Below are 18872 nucleotides of genomic sequence, written 5' to 3'. Positions count from 1 at the left end.
TGCTGGCTGGGAGTGAACTGACCCATCCCATCCCCCCGCCCCACTGCAACCCCCGGCTCAGTGCCATCTGCAGACACACCCAGACCCCCTGGAACCCTCCCCCCCCGGCACCCCCAGCCGGCAGGAGCCCAGCCCGTGTCTGGATGGGCAGGTGGGGCAGCGGGTCGGTGCCAACTCCTGCAGCCAATGGGAATGGCCGGGGGGCGGGTCCAGTGCCCGGGGGGCCAGTGCGGTTGGTTCAGGGTTTTACTCGCAGGTCTGGGCAGCCAATGGCTGTGGGGTGGGGGGGGCTGGTGACCGAGAGGAGGGCCCGGGGGGTGGCACGGTGCTAAGCGCCCTGCTGCCCCACAGCCTGCCCCCACCCGCCCCACCTCTGCCGGGCACGTCCACGGGAATACCTGAGGCCACTTCTCCCCACCCAGGCAAACCGCCCCCCCCACCCACGCCTGTGGTGGCGCTCCCCCACGCCCAGGGCCTCTCTCGTGGGTGGGGCACGACCGCAGTGCAGCTGTGGGGGGAGTCCCAATTCACCGACAAGCGCACCCGCTGCAAGCCAGCCTGAGCCAGGAGTGGGGGGGGGGCTGGGCTGGGGTCTCAGTGCCCTATGGGGGGGCAGGAACCGCCCCTGCAACCCCCTGACCCCAGCCTGGGGGGTCCCCGCCGCACACACCGGCCAGGGTCTCTCTGCCGCGCGCCCCGCGGGGTCTGTCCCGGGGAGCCTGCCTATGAGCCCCCCCCCCCCCCCCCACCCCAGGGCTCCCGACCAGCGGATGAGCTCACGGCACTTCCCCAACCAGCCCCAGCCACTGCCCCGGGGGGAACAGCCGCATTCCACATGAGGGGAAACTGAGGCTCAGGAAGGTGTTTCTCACACAGAGCGAGGCCTTGCACAGAGTGTGTGAGAGAAATGGGACTAGAACCCCCAGCCCCCTGCTATAACCACTGCACCCCACTGCCCCAGAGCCCCCTGCTATAACCACTGCACCCCACTCCCCCAGCCCCCCGGCTATAACCACTACACCCCACTGCCCCAGAGCCCCCTGCTATAACCACTGCACCCCACTGCCCCAGAGCCCCCTGCTATAACCACTGCACCCCACTCCCCCAGCCCCCCGGCTATAACCACTACACCCCACTGCCCCAGAGCCCCCTGCTATAACCACTGCACCCCACTGCCCCAGAGCTCCCTGCTATAACCACTGCACCCCACTCCCCCAGCCCCCCGGCTATAACCACTGCACCCCACTGCCCCAGAGCCCCCTGCTATAACCACTGCACCCCACTGCCCCAGAGCCCCCTGCTATAACCACTGCACCCCACTGCCCCAGCCCCCCTGCTATAACCACTACACCCCACTGCCCTAGCCCCCCTGCTATAACCACTGCACCCCACTGCCCCAGAGCCCCCTGCTATAACCACTACACCCCACTGCCCCAGAGCCCCCTGCTATAACCACTGCACCCCACTGCCCCAGGCTCCCTGCTATAACCACTGCACCCCACTGCCCCAGAGCCCCCTGCTATAACCACTGCACCCCACTGCCCCAGGCTCCCCGCTATAACCACTGCACCCCACTGCCCCAGCCCCCCTGCTATAACCACTGCACCCCACTGCCCCAGAGCCCCCTGCTATAACCACTGCACCCCACTGCCCCAGGCTCCCTGCTATAACCACTACACCCCACTGCCCCAGCCCCCTGCTATAACCACTGCACCCCACTGCCCCTGGCTTCCTCCCTCCCCCCAAACTCCCCTGACTACAACCCGGCGCTGGGGCCAGGACAGACTGGGCTGGGTGACTCCGGTTGCCGTGGGGACGGCGCAGACGGGACCGATTGTGAATCAGGATCCAAGGCTGGAAACGTCCCCAAAGCCCCTTTATTGCGGGGAGCAAAGCTGCAGGGCGAGAGCCAGGCCGGGGACACACCTGGGGTATGGGGGGGGGAGGCTGTACAGTGGTGGGGCCCTCCCCACGCAGACCCCGCATGTGGGCACAACGGGGACATCAGCTGGGCCCTGGTGCTGTAGTTCCCACCCCTCCCCCACCTATGGGCCCGATCCTGCCCCATGGGACCCCACTGTCCCAGAATGGCCCAAGGCCTGCTGGGTAATGGCTGGGTGATGGGAGGGCTTCACTTGGGGTGACTGACAGCAACCTCTGGCCAATAGGAGCCAGGCTCGGGGCACAATTCAGCACCCAGTGGCATCAAGAAACTGTCCCCGTTGGGGCAATGGGGTATGGACCAGCCCCAGGGACCTTGCTCCCTGACAAAGGGTGACCCCAATTGCCAGCCCCAGGGGGCAGCAGCCCTCTCCCTGCACAGCCCCCCAAGCCCAGCAGGGGCAGCCCGTGGGGCTGGCTCCCCGGAGAGTTCCGGGAGGGGGCTACAGCAGGAGGGGTCAGGACGCGGGGGCAGGGCTGGCGGGGGCGAGGGGTCTCACAAAGGCCCCTGGGAAGGATTCGGGGCCCGGCTCCTCCCAGCGTTTACCTGGAAGAAAAAGAGGGTCAGTCAGTGACCAGCAGCCTGGGCTGTCCCCAGCAAGTGTCCTGATAGTGTAGGGGGCTCAGTGGATGAGGGGCTGTGCTAGATGGGGGGCACAGTGGGGGGTGCCGGGTGCCCAGGGTCTGTGGGTGCTGGGGGGCACAGTGGGGGGTGCCGGGTGCCCAGGGGCTGTGGGTGGCTGGGGGTGCACAGTGGGGGGTGCCGGGTGCCCAGGGGCTGGGGGTGGCTGGGGGTGCACAGTGGGGGGTGCCGGGTGCCCAGGGGCTGTGGGTGGCTGGGGTGCACAGTGGGGGGTGCCGGGTGCCCAGGGGCTGGGGGTGGCTGGGGGTGCACAGTGGGGGGTGCCGGGTGCCCAGGGGCTGGGGGTGGCTGGGGGTGCACAGTGGGGGGTGCCGGGTGCCCAGGGGCTGGGGGTGGCTGGGGGTGCACAGTGGGGGGTGCCGGGTGCCCAGGGGCTGTGGGTGGCTGGGGGGGCACAGTGGGGGGTGCCGGGTGCCCAGGGGCTGGGGGTGCTGGGGGGGCACAGTGGGGGGTGCCGGGTGCCCAGGGGCTGTGGGTGCTGGGGGGGCACAGTGGGGGGTGCCGGGTGCCCAGGGGCTGTGGGTGGCTGGGGGGCACAGTGGGGGGTGCCGGGTGCCCAGGGTCTGTGGGTGGCTGGGGGGCACAGTGGGGGGAGCCGGGTGCCCAGGGTCTGTGGGTGCTGGGGGGCACAGTGGGGGGTGCCGGGTGGGCTGTGGGTGCTGGGGGGGCACAGTGGGGGGTGCCGGGTGCCCGGGGGCTGTGGGTGCTGGGGGGGCAGAGTGGGGGGTGCTGGGTGCCCGGGGGCTGTGGGTGCTGGGGGGCACAGTGGGGGGTGCCGGGTGGGCTGTGGGTGCTGGGGGGGCACAGTGGGGGGTGCCGGGTGCCCGGGGGCTGTGGGTGCTGGGGGGGCAGAGTGGGGGGTGCTGGGTGCCCGGGGGCTGTGGGTGCTGGGGGGGCACAGTGGGGGGTGCTGGGTGCCCGGGGGCTGTGGGTGCTGGGGGGGCAGAGTGGGGGGTGCTGGGTGCCCAGGGGCTGTGGGTGAGGCTGGGCCCCCCCCCCCGGCAGCGGCTACTCACAGGGGTCCCCGCGGGTTCCGGGCCGCGTTCATCTTCATGCCCTTGATGATGAGGATGGTTCCCGCGACGATGCCCACGATGCCCACGGCCAGGCCCAGGGCGCACACCAGGGTCTCTGTGGTCTCGGGCACCGGGGTGGGCACCTGGGCTTCTGCGGGGGGGGGGGACATGGAGTGAGGGGGGGGCTGTTCCAGCCTTAGACCCCCAGAACAGGGAGGGACCCCAGGTGCCCTGGCTCCCAGCCCCCTGCTCTAACCACTGGCCCCCACTCTCCTCCCAGCACCATAGACAGACCCCAGCTGCCTGGCTCCCAGTCCCCCTGCTCTAACCACTGGCCCCCACTACCCTCCCAGCACCATGGACAGACCCCAGGTGCCTGGCTCCCAGCCCCCTGCTCTAACCACTGGCCCCCACTACCCTCCCAGCACCATGGACAGACCCCAGCTGCCTGGCTCCCAGCCCTGCCCGGCGGGTCCCCGGCCCAGCCTCACCCCAGTGCTTGGTGAAGTTCTGGGCCAGCCCCTGGTGCTGCACCCGGCAGTCGTAGTAGTCGCCCTGGCGGGGCAGGAAGGGCAGGTAGGAGAACTTGCGGAAGGCGTGGTCCGGGCGGGGGTAGAAGTCGGTCTCGTAGACGCCCTCGGCCACCTCCTCCCCGTTCCTCAGCCACGTCACGCTGAGCGCGGGCGGGGAGAACTTGTCGGCCAAGCAGATCAGGACGTTGGGCTCCCCCAGCTCCACGGGGTCCTCGTGGAACACGGTCACCTCCGGGGGCACTGGGGAGAGAGGGGGAGTGGGTCCCATGGCCTGTCCTGGCCAGTCCCTGGTGCCCGCGGCCTTGCTCAGGGCCTCTCCCAACTCCGGGGGGTGCCAGCTCCCTGCTCTGCAGCTCATGGAGCACAGCGGGCAGGGCCTGGTGCTGGGTAGGGGCAGTGACCAGCCCTCAGCCAGGGAGCTGCCCTGGGGCACCAGTCTGGGAGGTGCGACCGGCCCAGCCCCTGCCCCTGCCCCTGCCCTGCAGAGCCCTGGCCCCCGCTGGCTCCTGGGGGGGGATGCGCAGTCGGGTGGGGGCCGGTCCTGGGCCATGTGAGGCGGGAGGGTCCCTGGTGAGCCCGGCGGGGGGAGGGCTCCGGGGGGACACTGGCAGGGAGGGGCCGGCCCCTGTGTGGTACCGTTCTGGGCCCGTGTGTAGTTGGATCTCTTGATCATGATATCCAGGTTGTATTTGTCTACTGCGATGTTGCCCAGGGTGCCCTGCGCCTGGAAGCTGGCGAACTTGGTGAACTCAGGCAGGCGCCAGACGGTCTCCTTCCTGTCCAGGTCCACGTAGAAGATCTCGTCCTGGTCCATCTCCTGTATGAACTGCCCCGACTCCTGCCGGGTCCGGTCCGTGCGCTGGTAGAACTCCCCCTGGACGTGCGTGTGCTCCACTGCGGGGAGACGGGCGTCAGCAGCGCCAGCCCGGGGGCAGGGCTCTGAGCACCGGCCCTCAGCCACGTCCCTCCACCCCCCGCCCCAGGCCATGACACTGGCCCTGGGGCTCCCTTGGGATGAGGGCAGAGCAGCGGCAGGGGGCTCAAGGCCCCTGGCATCAGACTGAGGTCAGCCCTGCCTGGGAGGGGACAGACTCCCTGCTGTGCCCACCCCCCCCCCCCCCCCCGGCTTGTTTGTTCTCTGCAGGGCACCCACCATACCGAGGTCCGGCTACACCCGCCTGGCTTGCGAAGGCGGCATGACCCCCTTGACAAAGTGCGATTGAACATCCAAGTGCCCGGGCTGGGTCAGAGCAAAGGCCCGTCCAGCCCCGTGTCCTGTCGGCCCACAGCGCCCAGTGCCCCAGAGGGAGGGAACAGAACAGGGAGCCCTCCCCTGTCGCCCATTGCCAGCCTCTGACACACACAGGCCAGGGACCCCAGCCCTGCCCAGCCTGGCTACTGGCCATCGATGGACCCCTCCTCCATGGATCTATCCAGCTCTTTAGTGAACCCTGTTCAAGTCCTGATCTTCACCACATCCTCTGGCAAGGAGTTCCACAGGTTAACTGTGCACTGCATGAGGAAAAACTCCCTTTTGTTTGTTTTAAACTTGCTGCCTATTCATTTAATTGGGTGACCCCTAGTTTTTATGTTTTGGGAACAAGGCAATAACTTTTCCTTACTCACTTTCTCCACCCCAGCCATGATTTTATAGACTCACTTTCCCCTTCATCTTATAAATAGGAGAGAACATGGGAGGAGGGGGAAATAAGAGGGAGGGAAGAAACAAGGAGCAGAGGGAATTAAAATATCAAAGCAAAACCCAAATATCCAGAACTGGTGATCTCGCCAGTCTTTAGGTGCTTACTGATGTAAGAAGCGGATGAGGCACACAGGACCACAGTTACACAGGAAGGGTACCAAGGGAAGAATCTACAAAGAGCTGCTGGCCCTGCTCTGAGACCCTGGCAGCCTTTTTGGGGGCTGGGGCAGAAGGGAGCCAGGCTGGCCTGGGAAGACCAGGCAGACACTCTGGGTCCCCCGTTCCCTGGGATGGATGGCACCAAATGCACCTTGTTCCTGTGACAAGTCTCTGCTAGGCTGGGTCCCAGTCAGCGAATAAGGAGCCCAGTAGCCTGTCTGCCAACAGCGGCCAGCACCAGCTACCCCGGAGGGGATGGACCAAAGACAATGACCAAGCCATTTGTCTCATGCCATCCATCTCCAGCCTTCCACAAACAGACCAGGGACACCATTTCTAACCCCTGGCTAATACCACTCCAGAGACCCAACCTCTATCACTGTATCTCACTTTTCTGTAAACTCTGTTCTAGTTCTAGCCTTCACAGCCTCCTGCAGCAAGGAGTTCCACAGGTTGACTATTTGCTTTGTGAAGAAGAACTTACACTTATTAGTTTTAACCTGCTGCCCATTAATTTCATTTGGTTTCCTCTAGTCCTTCTATTATGGGAACTAATGAAGAACTTTTTTTTATGCACCTTCTCCACACCGCTCATGATTTTCTAGTCCGCTATCATATCCCCCCTCAGTTGCCTCTTTTCTAAGCTGAAAAGTCCCAGTCTCTTTAGCCTCTCTTCATATGGGACCTGTTCCCAATCCCTGATCTTTTTAGTTGCCCTTTTTGGAACCCTTTCCAAGGCCAAAATATCGTTTTTGAGGTGAGGAGTATCTGTATACAATACTGAAGATACGGCGTACCATAGTTTTATACTTCCCCTCCTCCTTCTTCCCCTGGCTTTCCCATTCCAGCTCCCTCCTCCCAGGTTTCCCCCACCCCTCTCCCACCCTCTCTCTTCCCCTCTCCCACCTCCTTTTCCCAGTCTCCCCAGAGGTTAATCCCCCCCCTCCCCAGTTTTGTTAAATAAAGAGAGATTCTATTTTTGAACACACGTGTCATTTATTTTTTACATCAGGAAGGGGGGCTCGGGAAGGGTAAGTGGAAGGAGGTGAGGGAGGAATGGGGTACGAGCCCCCGATGGGGAGGACTGGGGTGGCTCTGCTGGCTCCTTGGGGTGGAAGCTCTCCTGCAGGGCCTCCTGGATCCTGACAGCCCCCCGATTGACCCTCCCGGATGGCAGCCTGCTGCAAGTGCAGCCGGGCTGATGGCCGAGTGCTGTGATGTGCCGTGTGTTGGCACTCAGGGCACTCCAAGCCAGGACTGCTTTGCAAGCGGGGCACCCCTGAGAACTGTCTGTCTGGGGTGGGGGTCGGGACCCTTTAAGCACAGCCCTCGGCTCGCCTGAGACAGCAGCTCCACGCTCTAAGTCCTCATCTGATTCCCTGCCGGCACTGCTTCCGGCCAGCCTTAACCTCAGTTCAGGGTCCACTCTGTGTGGACATGCTAGTTCGAATTAGCACAATGCTAATTTGAACTAGTTTTTAGGTCTAGATGCACTAATTCGAATTAGCTTAGTTCAAATTCACTAATTCGAACTAAGTTAGTTCGAATTAGTGCTGTAGTGTAGACATACCCAGGAGTAACAGTTCATTCGAACTAAGGAGTTAGTTCGACTTAATGTTTAACTGATGCGTGTAGCTGCGGGCAGTTTGTTCGGACTAAGGGGTTTTAAAAATGGCGGCGCCCGGGAACATGCAAATGAAGACGGAATATTTAAATCCTGGGCTTCATTTGCAACTCCGGTTGCCCTCATTTGCCTACCTAGCTCGAACTAACGAGCTAGTGTAGACGTACCCTGAGCTATGGGGAGGATGGGGGACACTGAGGTCAGGCCAGGAGAGAGGCCAGGGGCTCCCTGCTCTACACAAACACATGCACTGCTGGGTGGGGTCTGGCCCTGCTGCAGTAATTTGGGGAGTGCTCCCCCTCCCCCTGTGTCTGGTGCCCCTTTGGGGGGGTCAACCCCCAACACCCTGTAGGGGAAAGGTGGCTGCACCCCTAGGGCAGGGCTGTTGTACCCAGACCACCCTGCAGTACCCCCTGCTGCACCCAGATCGGGCTCCCCTCCCTCCCAGCCATGGGGTGAGACCCCCCCATAGCCCCAAACCTAATCCAGCTCCCCCATTATATCCCCTTCCTGCAGCCCCCTCCTTGCCCTTCCATTGCCTCTCCGCTATGGGATGGGACCTTCCCTCCCCCTGATCCGCCCAACTGGCTCCCCCCAACCCCTCCCTGCCCTTCAGCTCCCCTATTGCCCCTCTGGGGGTGGAACCACCTTCCCCCCCCAGGCCCAGGGGTCCCAGCCCCCGCCCTGTTCGTACCTCTCCTCCCCCAGGCCCAGGTGTCCCAGCCCCCGCCCCGCTCGTACCTTTCACCGCCCCGGCGCCCGGCAGGGCCAGCAGGGTGAGCAGGGCCAGCTGGGCCATGGGGCCGCCCCGTCCCGCGCCCATCTCCTCTCCCGGCACCGGGCTGGGTGTGGGGCTGGCTGTGCTGGGGGGCACATGTCACACCCCGGGGGGGGGCAGCATTGGGGGCAGCGCCCGTCATTGGCCAGGGGAGCCCGGCCCCGGGGCCCGCGCCCAATGGCAGGAATCCCTGCGCCGACCAGGCTGTTACCGGGCAGAGCCGCAGCGCCCGGCCCCGCACCGAGCAGATGGAGAGACCCTGGCTCCGGGGCCGCACAGTGGGGCCCAGAGGAGGGCGGCTCCGCGCAGCAGCCCAGGGAGGGGGCAGTTCTGCCAGGAGCGGGGCATCTCCTCTGCCCACAGACACCCTGCTCAGCAGCACAGTTGTGTGCACATAAGGAGGGGGCATGGCTGGCACAGCTCTTTATGGGGAGGGGCATGGCCAGTACAGCTCTGCGTTGGGGGGGCCATGGCTGGTGCAGCTCTGTGCTGGGGGGGGCACTGTGACCCCCAAGGAGAAGGGTTCAGTGCAGCCCAGCCATGAAGAGGGGTTGGGGATCATCCAAGGAGACAGCCTGGGACGTGGGACCTTCCCCCTGCAGCGGGCACCCGCTCCCACCCGGCCCCAGGGCAGGGGGTCAGAGGACTCAGGCTCTGCCCTCTATCCCGACAGGGAGCAGTTTCCTACAACACCCACTGGGTGCCCTGCACTCGGCCCCCTCAGCCGCCCTGGGACAGACACCAGCACGCTGGGCCCTGCCCCACACTTCATGGGACCCGTCACTGGCTGTGCTGGGCCCTGGGGGCACTGGCCCTGCCCACCCCATGGGGGGGGTGACTGCGGCAGAGAGGGGGAGCCGGAGGGAGTCGGAGCTTTCTTGCACAAGAGAGCATCTACACTGGCACGGATGCTTTTGCAAAATCATGCCAGTCCAGACGCAGCCTTAGCTGGAGATTCTAAAGGATTGGCTCAGCTGATTTGTGGGTAAGGTCCAGAGGGGAAATTGACCAGGGATCTGTGGCTGGTTTCTTGGGACCAGAAGAACCCGTTCAGGGGAGGTGAGATCGGGTTCTATACCCCCTCAGCTATGTGCAGGCCCAGGGCTGAGTGTGGCACAGGGGGAGCTGGGGTGCCTGCGGGGTTTTGCTCTGTGGGACTGGTGTGTGCCCCGAGCGGACGCCCTCAGCTGTGCACAGACCGGCCTGGCCCATCACAACTACTTGGGGGGAGGGGTGTTCTGTGGTTTGGAGAAGGGCAGTCTGGGCTGGGAAACATGAAGGCTGCGTCTAGACTGGCAAGTTTTTTGCAGAACAACTTGCCAGCTGTCTACACTGGCTGCTTGAATTTCCACAAGAGCACTGACGATCCCTTGTAAGATTGTCGGTGTTCTTGCAGAAATACCGTGCGGCTCCCGTGCGGGCAAAAGCCCTCTTGTGCAAATGCATTTGTGCAAGCGGGCCAGTGTAGACACCTAAAAAGTGTTTTGCGCAAAAAAGCCCCGATGGTGAAAATGGCGATGGGGGCTTTCTTGCACAAAACCTCTTCTAGATTGGCACGGACACTTTTCCACAAGAAGTACTTTTGCGCAAAAGTGTCCTGCCAATCTAGACGCTCTTTTCCGCAAATGCTTTTAACAGAAAAACGTTTCCGTTAAAAGCACTTGCGGAAAATCATGCCAGTCTAGACGTAGCTGAAGAGAACAGACTAAGCTGAGTACTGGGGGTTCAGGGGCCTGTGGACCCCACCCCAGGGGTCTGAGGATCCTGGCCCTGACTCCTGCACCCACATCACGTCTGTGCTGGGCTGTCCCGGAGAAGCAACTAACCCCCCCCCCCCCGCTGTTCTACCGGCTGGCGGAGCCTGTTCTAGCTGCTACGAATGTTCAGGGTCGGGGGGGGCCCTTGTGCGGGCAGGACTCAGGCCCAGGGGCTGGGAGCTCAGAGCTTTTGCCCACCAGAACAAGCCACAGGGATCCTGCCCCTCCCCCTCTGTTCCCTACCCCAGCTGGGAAGGGGGGGAGGGTTGGTGTGCCAAGCCCGGGGGATGGGCTGGAGTATCCAAGGCCCTTTGCTGACTAGTGGGTCAGGTGCCTGGTCCCAGGTGCCTTGGTGCCATCTGGCCCTGGCTGATCCCTGCCCAGCTGCCCCAGGACTGCCCGGGGGCCATGGAACGTGGGGGGGGAGGGATTGATCCCTGCAGCCTGACTCAGCCCAGCTCTGCCCTGCCAGGGGGAAGTGGGGACCCAGCCCTGCCGGGGGCGGCTCCGCCTGGCGACCGATGACGCTGCCCAGCCCCGGTGCTGATTGGCCCCTGGGTGCGGGGGCCCGATCCCTGGCCCGTGGGGGAGGGGGGGAGCGGGGCAGAGCCGGGCTCAGGCTGGGGGGTCCCAGCACTTCCCAGATCTCTCCCTGCGGCGCAGCCATGGGGCCGGGTGGGACCCTGGGGGCCGGGAGCCGCTGGGCGGGGGCCCTGCTAGTGACACTGGCGCTGCTGGAACCCCCCCTGGCCCAGGGCATGGAGCCCGAAGGTGAGTGGAGACCCCGGCGACCCCTGGGGCCAACCCCAGGCAGGGCTGGGTGTATGGGGGGGGGTCAGACCCCAGCGACCCCTGGGCCCCCCCAGGCAGGGTTGGGTGTACGGGGGGGGTCAGACCCTGGTGCGGGGGTGCGTATGGTGCCTGCTCCCTGTGCCCTGGTCTGTGCTGGTGCCTGCTCCCGGGGCAGGTCTGCTCTGTGCCCCGCAGTGCCCTGGTGGGTCGGGACCCCTGATTCTGGTGCCTCTTGGCAGCCCCTGAGCGCGGGGACCAGAACCCAGAGCCCCCCCACAGTGCTGCCGGGCCGGGCCCTGCTCCCATAGTGGGAGTGTCGCTGCCTGGTGCCTGGAGGGGGCTCTGCGGGGGGGGGGGGCAGGCGGCGGGTCCCTGAACCGAGTCCCCCCCCAGGGCGATTCCTGTACCAGTACAAGCCGGAGTGTGACTACACGAACGGCACGGAGCGGGTGCGGTTCCTGGCGCGCTACATCTACGACCGGGAGCAGTACGTGCACTTCGACAGCGACCTGGGCTGGAACGTGGCGGACACAGAGCTGGGCCAGCTGGACGCGGAGTACTGGAACAAGCAGCCCGAGGACCTGGTGCGGTTTCGGACCGCGGCGGACCGGTTCTGCCGCCACAACTACGGGGTGTACGGGCCATTCAGCATCGACCGGAGAGGTGCGCGGGGGGGGGGGGGGGCAGGGGTCCGCCTTGCACCCGCTGGTGGCCGGCTCCGCGCATGCGCACTCGCATTCCCCTGCCCTCGGGCGGGCCGTGCGGTGTGCAGTGGGCGGGGAGGGGGCTCTGGCCGTGCGCTGCCCTGGCCCACGTGACCAGCAGAGACCCGGGGCCTGGCCGCGCGACCCTCCCTCCGCCTGCTGCGAGCCCGGGGCCGGGCCAGGGGGTGCGAGGGAGCCCTGCTCCACAGGGCGGGGGGGAGCGCACTGGGGTCTGCCTCTCCGGAGGGGGGCTGAGTGCACGTGGGGGGCCGGGCTCAGAGGGGGCGGTGGGTGCACTGGCTATCACTGTTGTTGCCCCACAACTTTGCGCCACCCCCTTTTTCGGTCTCCCCCTTTTTTCCCTTCGACAGAATTTTTTCCTGGTGTTTTTTTTTTTGCAGGGGGGGAGGATGTGTTCAGTGGGGGAGGCCCCTGGCCTGGTCCTGTCTGTGCCTCAGCCTGGGGTCAGACAGTCCCTGGCTCTGTCCTGGGGGCGGGGACAGGATATGACTCCTCCTGGGACTTTCCTGCCACAGCCGGCCCAGAACAACAGGTGGGGAACAGAGACCCTGGCCCTGGGGTGGGGACTTTTTCCAGGGGAAAAGGTTTTCCTGAGCATCCCTCTCCCCCTCCCCTTAACCCCACCTCCACCCCCCAGTCCAGCCCAAGGTGAAAGTGTTCCCCACGGGCTCGGGCCCCGAGCCCCACCCCCACCTGCTGGTGTGCGCCGTGACGGGCTTCTACCCCGGCGTGGTGGAGGTGACGTGGCTGAGGAACGGGCAGGAGCAGACGACCGGGGTGGTGTCCACGGAGCTGCTGCAGAACGGAGACTGGACCTTCCAGATCCTGGTCATGCTGGAGATGAGCCCCCGGGCCGGGGACGTCTACACCTGCCGGGTGCAGCACGTCAGCCTGCCCAGCCCCCTGGAAGTGCGCTGGGGTGAGAGCCTGGGGCAGCCGGCCCCACACCTACAGCCCCGCCCCTGGCCGTGGGTCAGCCAGCCCCACACGTACAGCCCCGCCCCCTGGCCGTGAGCTGGGGTGAGATCCTGGGTCAGCCAGCCCTGCATGTCCCAGCCCCGCCCCCTGGCTGTGGGTCAGCCAGCCGCCCATGTACAGCCCCGCCCCCTGGCTGTGGGTCAGCCAGCCCCACATATCCCAACCCCGGGGCTCATGGCTCTGAGCGGCCGGGGCTGGTCCCTGCCCAGAGGGGACCCGGGGCCCCTGGCTCTGAGCGGCCGGGGCTGGTCCCTGCCCAGAGGGGCCCCGGGGCGCCTGGCTCTGAGCGGCCGGGGCTGGTCCCTGCCCAGAGGGGACCCGGGGCCCCTGGCTCTGAGCGGCCGGGGCTGGTCCCTGCCCAGAGGGGACCCGGGGCCCCTGGCTCTGACCGGCCGGGGCTGGTCCCTGCCCAGAGGGGACCCGGGGCCCCTGGCTCTGAGCGGCCGGGGCTGGTCCCTGCCCAGAGGGGACCCGGGGCCCCTGGCTCTGACCGGCCGGGGCTGGTCCCTGCCCAGAGGGGACCCGGGGCCCCTGGCTCTGAGCGGCCGGGGCTGGTCCCTGCCCAGAGGGGACCCGGGGCCCCTGGCTCTGGCCGGCCGGGGCTGGTCCCTGCCCAGAGGGGACCCGGGGCCCCTGGCTCTGACCGGCCGGGGCTGGTCCCTGCCCAGAGGGGACCCGGGGCCCCTGGCTCTGACTGGCCGGGGCTGGTCCCTGCCCAGAGGGGACCCGGGGCCCCTGGCTCTGAGCGGCCGGGGCTGGTCCCTGCCCAGAGGGGCCCCGGGGCCCCTGGCTCTGAGCGGCCGGGGCTGGTCCCTGCCCAGAGGGGACCCGGGGCCCCTGGCTCTGAGCGGCCGGGGCTGGTCCCTGCCCAGAGGGGCCCCGGGGCCCCTGGCTCTGAGCGGCCGGGGCTGGTCCCTGCCCAGAGGGGACCCGGGGCCCCTGGCTCTGACTGGCCGGGGCTGGTCCCTGCCCAGAGGGGACCCGGGGCCCCTGGCTCTGAGCGGCCGGGGCTGGTCCCTGCCCAGAGGGGCCCCGGGGCCCCTGGCTCTGAGCGGCCGGGGCTGGTCCCTGCCCAGAGGGGACCCGGGGCCCCTGGCTCTGGCCGGCCGGGGCTGGTCCCTGCCCAGAGGGGACCCGGGGCCCCTGGCTCTGAGCGGCCGGGGCTGGTCCCTGCCCAGAGGGGACCCGGGGCCCCTGGCTCTGAGCGGCCGGGGCTGGTCCCTGCCCAGAGGGGACCCGGGGCCCCTGGCTCTGGCCGGCCGGGGCTGGTCCCTGCCCAGAGGGGACCCGGGGCCCCTGGCTCTGAGCGGCCGGGGCTGGTCCCTGCCCAGAGGGGACCCGGGGCCCCTGGCTCTGGCCGGCCGGGGCTGGTCCCTGCCCAGAGGGGACCCGGGGCCCCTGGCTCTGAGCGGCCGGGGCTGGTCCCTGCCCAGAGGGGACCCGGGGCCCCTGGCTCTGACCGGCCGGGGCTGGTCCCTGCCCAGAGGGGACCCGGGGCCCCTGGCTCTGGCCGGCCGGGGCTGGTCCCTGCCCAGAGGGGACCCGGGGCCCCTGGCTCTGACCGGCCGGGGCTGGTCCCTGCCCAGAGGGGACCCGGGGCCCCTGGCTCTGAGCGGCCGGGGCTGGTCCCTGCCCAGAGGGGACCCGGGGCCCCTGGCTCTGGCCGGCCGGGGCTGGTCCCTGCCCAGAGGGGACCCGGGGCCCCTGGCTCTGAGCGGCCGGGGCTGGTCCCTGCCCAGAGGGGACCCGGGGCCCCTGGCTCTGGCCGGCCGGGGCTGGTCCCTGCCCAGAGGGGACCCGGGGCCCCTGGCTCTGAGCGGCCGGGGCTGGTCCCTGCCCAGAGGGGACCCGGGGGCCCCTGGCTCTGACTGGCCGGGGCTGGTCCCTGCCCAGAGGGGACCCGGGGCCCCTGGCTCTGGCCGGCCGGGGCTGGTCCCTGCCCAGAGGGGACCCGGGGCCCCTGGCTCTGAGCGGCCGGGGCTGGTCCCTGCCCAGAGGGGACCCGGGGCCCCTGGCTCTGACCGGCCGGGGCTGGTCCCTGCCCAGAGGGGACCCGGGGCCCCTGGCTCTGAGCGGCCGGGGCTGGTCCCTGCCCAGAGGGGACCCGGGGCCCCTGGCTCTGAGCGGCCGGGGCTGGTCCCTGCCCAGAGGGGACCCGGGGGCCCCTGGCTCTGAGCGGCCGGGGCTGGTCCCTGCCCAGAGGGGACCCGGGGCCCCTGGCTCTGAGCGGCCGGGGCTGGTCCCTGCCCAGAGGGGACCCGGGGCCCCTGGCTCTGGCCGGCCGGGGCTGGTCCCTGCCCAGAGGGGACCCGGGGCCCCTGGCTCTGAGCGGCCGGGGCTGGTCCCTGCCCAGAGGGGACCCGGGGCCCCTGGCTCTGACCGGCCGGGGCTGGTCCCCGCCCAGAGGGGACCCGGGGCCCCTGGCTCTGAGCGGCCGGGGCTGGTCCCTGCCCAGAGGGGACCCGGGGCCCCTGGCTCTGAGCGGCCGGGGCTGGTCCCTGCCCAGAGGGGACCCGGGGCCCCTGGCTCTGACCGGCCGGGGCTGGTCCCTGCCCAGAGGGGACCCGGGGCCCCTGGCTCTGAGCGGCCGGGGCTGGTCCCTGCCCAGAGGGGACCCGGGGCCCCTGGCTCTGACCGGCCGGGGCTGGTCCCTGCCCAGAGGGGACCCGGGGCCCCTGGCTCTGGCCGGCCGGGGCTGGTCCCTGCCCAGAGGGGACCCGGGGGCCCCTGGCTCTGACCGGCCGGGGCTGGTCCCTGCCCAGAGGGGACCCGGGGCCCCTGGCTCTGAGCGGCCGGGGCTGGTCCCTGCCCAGAGGGGACCCGGGGCCCCTGGCTCTGACCGGCCGGGGCTGGTCCCCGCCCAGAGGGGACCCGGGGCCCCTGGCTCTGAGCGGCCGGGGCTGGTCCCTGCTCAGAGGGGACCCGGGGCCCCTGGCTCTGACTGGCCGGGGCTGGTCCCTGCCCAGAGGGGACCCGGGGCCCCTGGCTCTGACTGGCCGGGGCTGGTCCCTGCCCAGAGGGGACCCGGGGCCCCTGGCTCTGACTGGCCGGGGCTGGTCCCTGCCCAGAGGGGACCCGGGGCCCCTGGCTCTGACCGGCTGCCCGTCCCTGTCCCTGTCCCCCAGAGGCGCAGTCGGACTCGGCCAGGAGCAAGATGCTGACGGGCGTCGGGGGCTTCGTGCTGGGGCTGATCTTCCTGGTGCCCGGACTGGTCGTCTACCTGAGGAACAAGAAAGGTGGGGGCTGTCGGGGGGGCACCACAGGGTTTCGGGGGGAATGTTGGGGGGGGTCAAGAGAAGTGGGGTCTGGCTGCAGCCCTCCGCACCTCCTGGGGCTGCTCTGAGTCCGGCAGGGGCCTCCCGGCTTCTAGTCCCCTGGGGGAGGGCTGGGCCGTGGGGGTCACCGGGCCAGGCTGGGGGGGGTCCCACTCTTCCCCCCCGGCCAAGGCCTCATGGGGGGACAATTTCCTGCCCTGGCTCTGACCGTCTCTCTGTTTTTCAGGGCGCCCCGTCCCCCAGCCCGCAGGTAACTCCCCCCCCCTTCAATCCGTGGGGCGGCTGCCTCTGTCCCTGGGCCCATGGCCCGGCCGGGGCTGATTTCTCCCCCTCTCCCCGCAGGGCTCCTGAGCTAGACCCAGGCCTCCGACCCCGCCCGGCAGGAGCGTCCGACCGTCCTTCTGTCTGTCCCAGCACCGCGCCCAGCCTGGAGAACGCAGAACTGGGGCCTGTCCCTTCATGTCGCCATCTGCTCCTCCCCATCCTCTGCCCCAGCTGCTCCCTCGTGGGACCCGTCCCCGTCCCTGCCCCCACCCCCATCCCAGCAAGCCCCTGGTACAGCCCCGTGCACCCATTGCAGTGTGACCCCGCGCCTGGCTGCCTACCTGCCCGGCCACAGACAGACCCCCGGCGCCCGGCCGCCTGCCCCTGTGATCCGCCCTCCCTGCGCCAGACGTCCCAGCCATGGACTGGAAGCAGCGCCCAACCCGCCCAGCACCCTCGTATCTCACCCCCCAGACACCGCCTGTGGCCAGCCCCGTATCACCCCACTAAAGAGCTGTACCCAGACAAAGCCGCGCCTGTTCTTTGTCACACACACCAGGGAGTGCTGGTCACACACACACTGGAGAGTGCTAGTCACACACACACACCCCGGGGAGTGCTGATCACACGCATGCGGGGTCATGCCTGGCCTTCCCGAGGCCCCAGGGCCGCCCGGAGGACGCTGGCGCTGTGGGGCCAACCCGGCCCAGCCCGGAGACCCGGCGCTTACGCCAAGTCTCTCTGCCCGTTGGGAGCTCAGGCAGCCCCCACCCGGCCCAGGGTTCGATCCCCTCCCCGGCCGGAGGTTCCCGAGCGCGAGCCCTTCGCTCGGCCCAGGGCACGGCTGTGGCGGGCGGGACGGGGCGGGACGGCTGAGCGGCGTCTCAGAGCGTTTACACGGGGCTGGTCTCACACCCGTTCCCAGCGACCCCAGAGCGGAGCCCAGGGTCTCTCTGGGGGACGTCTGGGACCTGCTAACAGCTTGTGACGTAGTGGGGGTACTTGCTGGGCTGTGGTGACCCCTGCTGTCTGGAGCAAGACCCAGCAGGGAAAACCTCACTAGGCAGAGGTAAGGCCAAACTTGTTGAACCAGTGGCCAGACACCCCCCATGGAGAGGAACAAAGGAAGGTGGATGCTGCCCTGGCTGGGGGGCAGGGCTGGTGGAGGGTTAGTTAGTTCCTGGCTGGAAGGCAGGGAATAAGGAGCTGGGGAAGGGGCTGGGACTCCCCTATCTCAAGGGGGGCACTGAGGCCTCTTAGCCCCAGTTCCTGTAACCAGATTACATCTGTGCTGCGCTGTGCTGGAGGAGCAATAAACCACCCTCAATTCCACTGGCTGGTGCAGTCTGTTTGTGCCATTTCGGGGTGCAGGAGACGGGGAACCCCCAATGCGCCGTCACACTGGTGTCAGAAGTGGGATCCACTGCACCCCGTGGATGAAGCTCCCAGCGGCAAGCGACAAGGCGCCATAGAAGCAAGAGCCCTGGAGCCAGGCGTGCTTGAGGCAGAGCGAAGCGGTGCCGGGGAATCGTGGGGCGCTGCAGCACTAGACTGGTGAGTCTGCACCAAGGGGACCAGCGGGCAGATGGCCTACGCCCAACTCTTGAAGGCAGAGCTGGTGGGGCTGTGCAGAGAGAGGGGCTTGCCTGTGCGGAAAGCAACCAAGGCCCAACTGATTGCCCAGCTGGAGGAGAATGATCAGCCACAGGGCCAGGATCTTGTCCCCAGGGGAAGCAGCCAGACCCCCCCTGAGAGTGTGTCAGGCTCAGAGAGGGGGAGGAGCGCTGGAACCCACCGGAGAGATGAGACAGCGTCTCCCGGGAGGCCTGCAAGCCGTAGCCCATCTAGGGCAGGGGCCAGCCCAGCGGAGCTGCGGCGGCTGGAGATCCAGCTGCGGATCAAGGAATTGGAAGTAGAGGACCGAGAGAGGGACCGCCAGGACCGAGAGAAGGAGCGCCAAGATCGAGAGAGGCAGCGGCAGCATGAGCTGGCCATGGCAGAGCGGAGAACCGACGGGTCACCGGCTGTGCCAAGTGCGGATGGGCCCCAGGGTCCCGGGGCTGCCAGGCGCTTGGAGAGGCTTACAGTGGCCCAATTGAAGGACGTGGGCGACATAGACGGGTTCCTCAGCTCCTTTGAGAGGGCCTGTGGGCTGCAACGGGTCCCCCCAGCTGACTGGCTACAGGAGCTCGTCCCCGCACTGAACCAGGAGGCGGCCGGAGTGCTCAGTCAGCTGGAGGACCTACAGCCAGGGGATTACAACCGAGTCAAGGAGGCCCTGCTGCACAAGTTCGGGCTGACCCCCGAGATGTACAGGAAGAAGTTCCGGGGGGTACAGAAAGGGCCACGGGAGACCTATGTGGACCTGGCCTCCCGCCTGGCGCAATACTGCCGCAAGTGGGTGTCTGGAGTCGGAGCCCAGACTGCAGAGGAGCTGCTCAAGCTGGTCATGATGGAGCAGCTCTATGAAGCGTGCCCACCCAAACTGAGGCTGTGGCTCAAGGACCGGAGACCAGAGAACCCCCAGGAGGCCGGGAGACTGGCGGATGAGTTCATGGAGAGCCGGTCCGGGGGTGAACGGGAGTCCCGGAGAGAAAGAGAATCGCGCAGAGACCGGTTCTCGGCGGAGCAACGGAGAGAGACACCTCCGAGGCGAGCCCCAGGGACCAGGACCAGTCATCGATA

General features: G+C 67.8%; 2 protein-coding genes across 4 annotated transcripts; one reads left to right on the top strand and one right to left on the bottom strand.

Annotated features, from left to right (window-relative positions):
• Window positions 1–1855: 1855 nt before the first annotated feature.
• Window positions 1856–8515, bottom strand: LOC142825290 (HLA class II histocompatibility antigen, DR alpha chain-like). Of its 2 annotated transcripts, XM_089771575.1 has the most exons (5): window positions 8360–8515; window positions 4770–5027; window positions 4092–4373; window positions 3601–3751; window positions 1856–2488 (listed from the first exon to the last, which is right to left on the bottom strand). In XM_089771575.1, the coding sequence occupies exons 1-5, from the start codon at window positions 8439–8441 to the stop codon at window positions 2485–2487; spliced, it is 777 nt and encodes a 258-aa protein (XP_089627701.1). In that variant the 5' UTR covers window positions 8442–8515; the 3' UTR covers window positions 1856–2484. The 2 variants fall into 2 exon arrangements, with proteins under 2 accessions (XP_089627701.1, XP_089627702.1); XM_089771576.1 differs by lacking the exon at window positions 1856–2488 and having other exon boundaries at window positions 3597–3751.
• Window positions 8516–10749: 2234 nt separating this feature from the next.
• On the top strand, window positions 10750–16714 carry LOC149522006 (H-2 class II histocompatibility antigen, E-S beta chain-like). 2 transcript variants are annotated; one of them, XM_089771568.1, is made up of 6 exons: window positions 10750–10924; window positions 11339–11608; window positions 12308–12589; window positions 15774–15884; window positions 16150–16173; window positions 16266–16714. In XM_089771568.1, the coding sequence occupies exons 1-6, from the start codon at window positions 10819–10821 to the stop codon at window positions 16277–16279; spliced, it is 807 nt and encodes a 268-aa protein (XP_089627694.1). In that variant the 5' UTR covers window positions 10750–10818; the 3' UTR covers window positions 16280–16714. The 2 variants fall into 2 exon arrangements, with proteins under 2 accessions (XP_089627694.1, XP_089627695.1); XM_089771569.1 differs by lacking the exon at window positions 16150–16173.
• The last annotated feature ends 2158 nt before the right edge of the window (window positions 16715–18872 follow it).

The sequence above is a fragment of the Pelodiscus sinensis genome, chromosome 19 (genome assembly GCF_052426305.1).
Source record: "Pelodiscus sinensis isolate ZL-2025 chromosome 19, ASM5242630v1, whole genome shotgun sequence".
NCBI lineage: Eukaryota > Metazoa > Chordata > Testudines > Trionychidae > Pelodiscus > Pelodiscus sinensis.
Note: the sequence above shows the minus strand (reverse complement) of the source record. Positions and strands in the feature narration are given on the sequence as shown.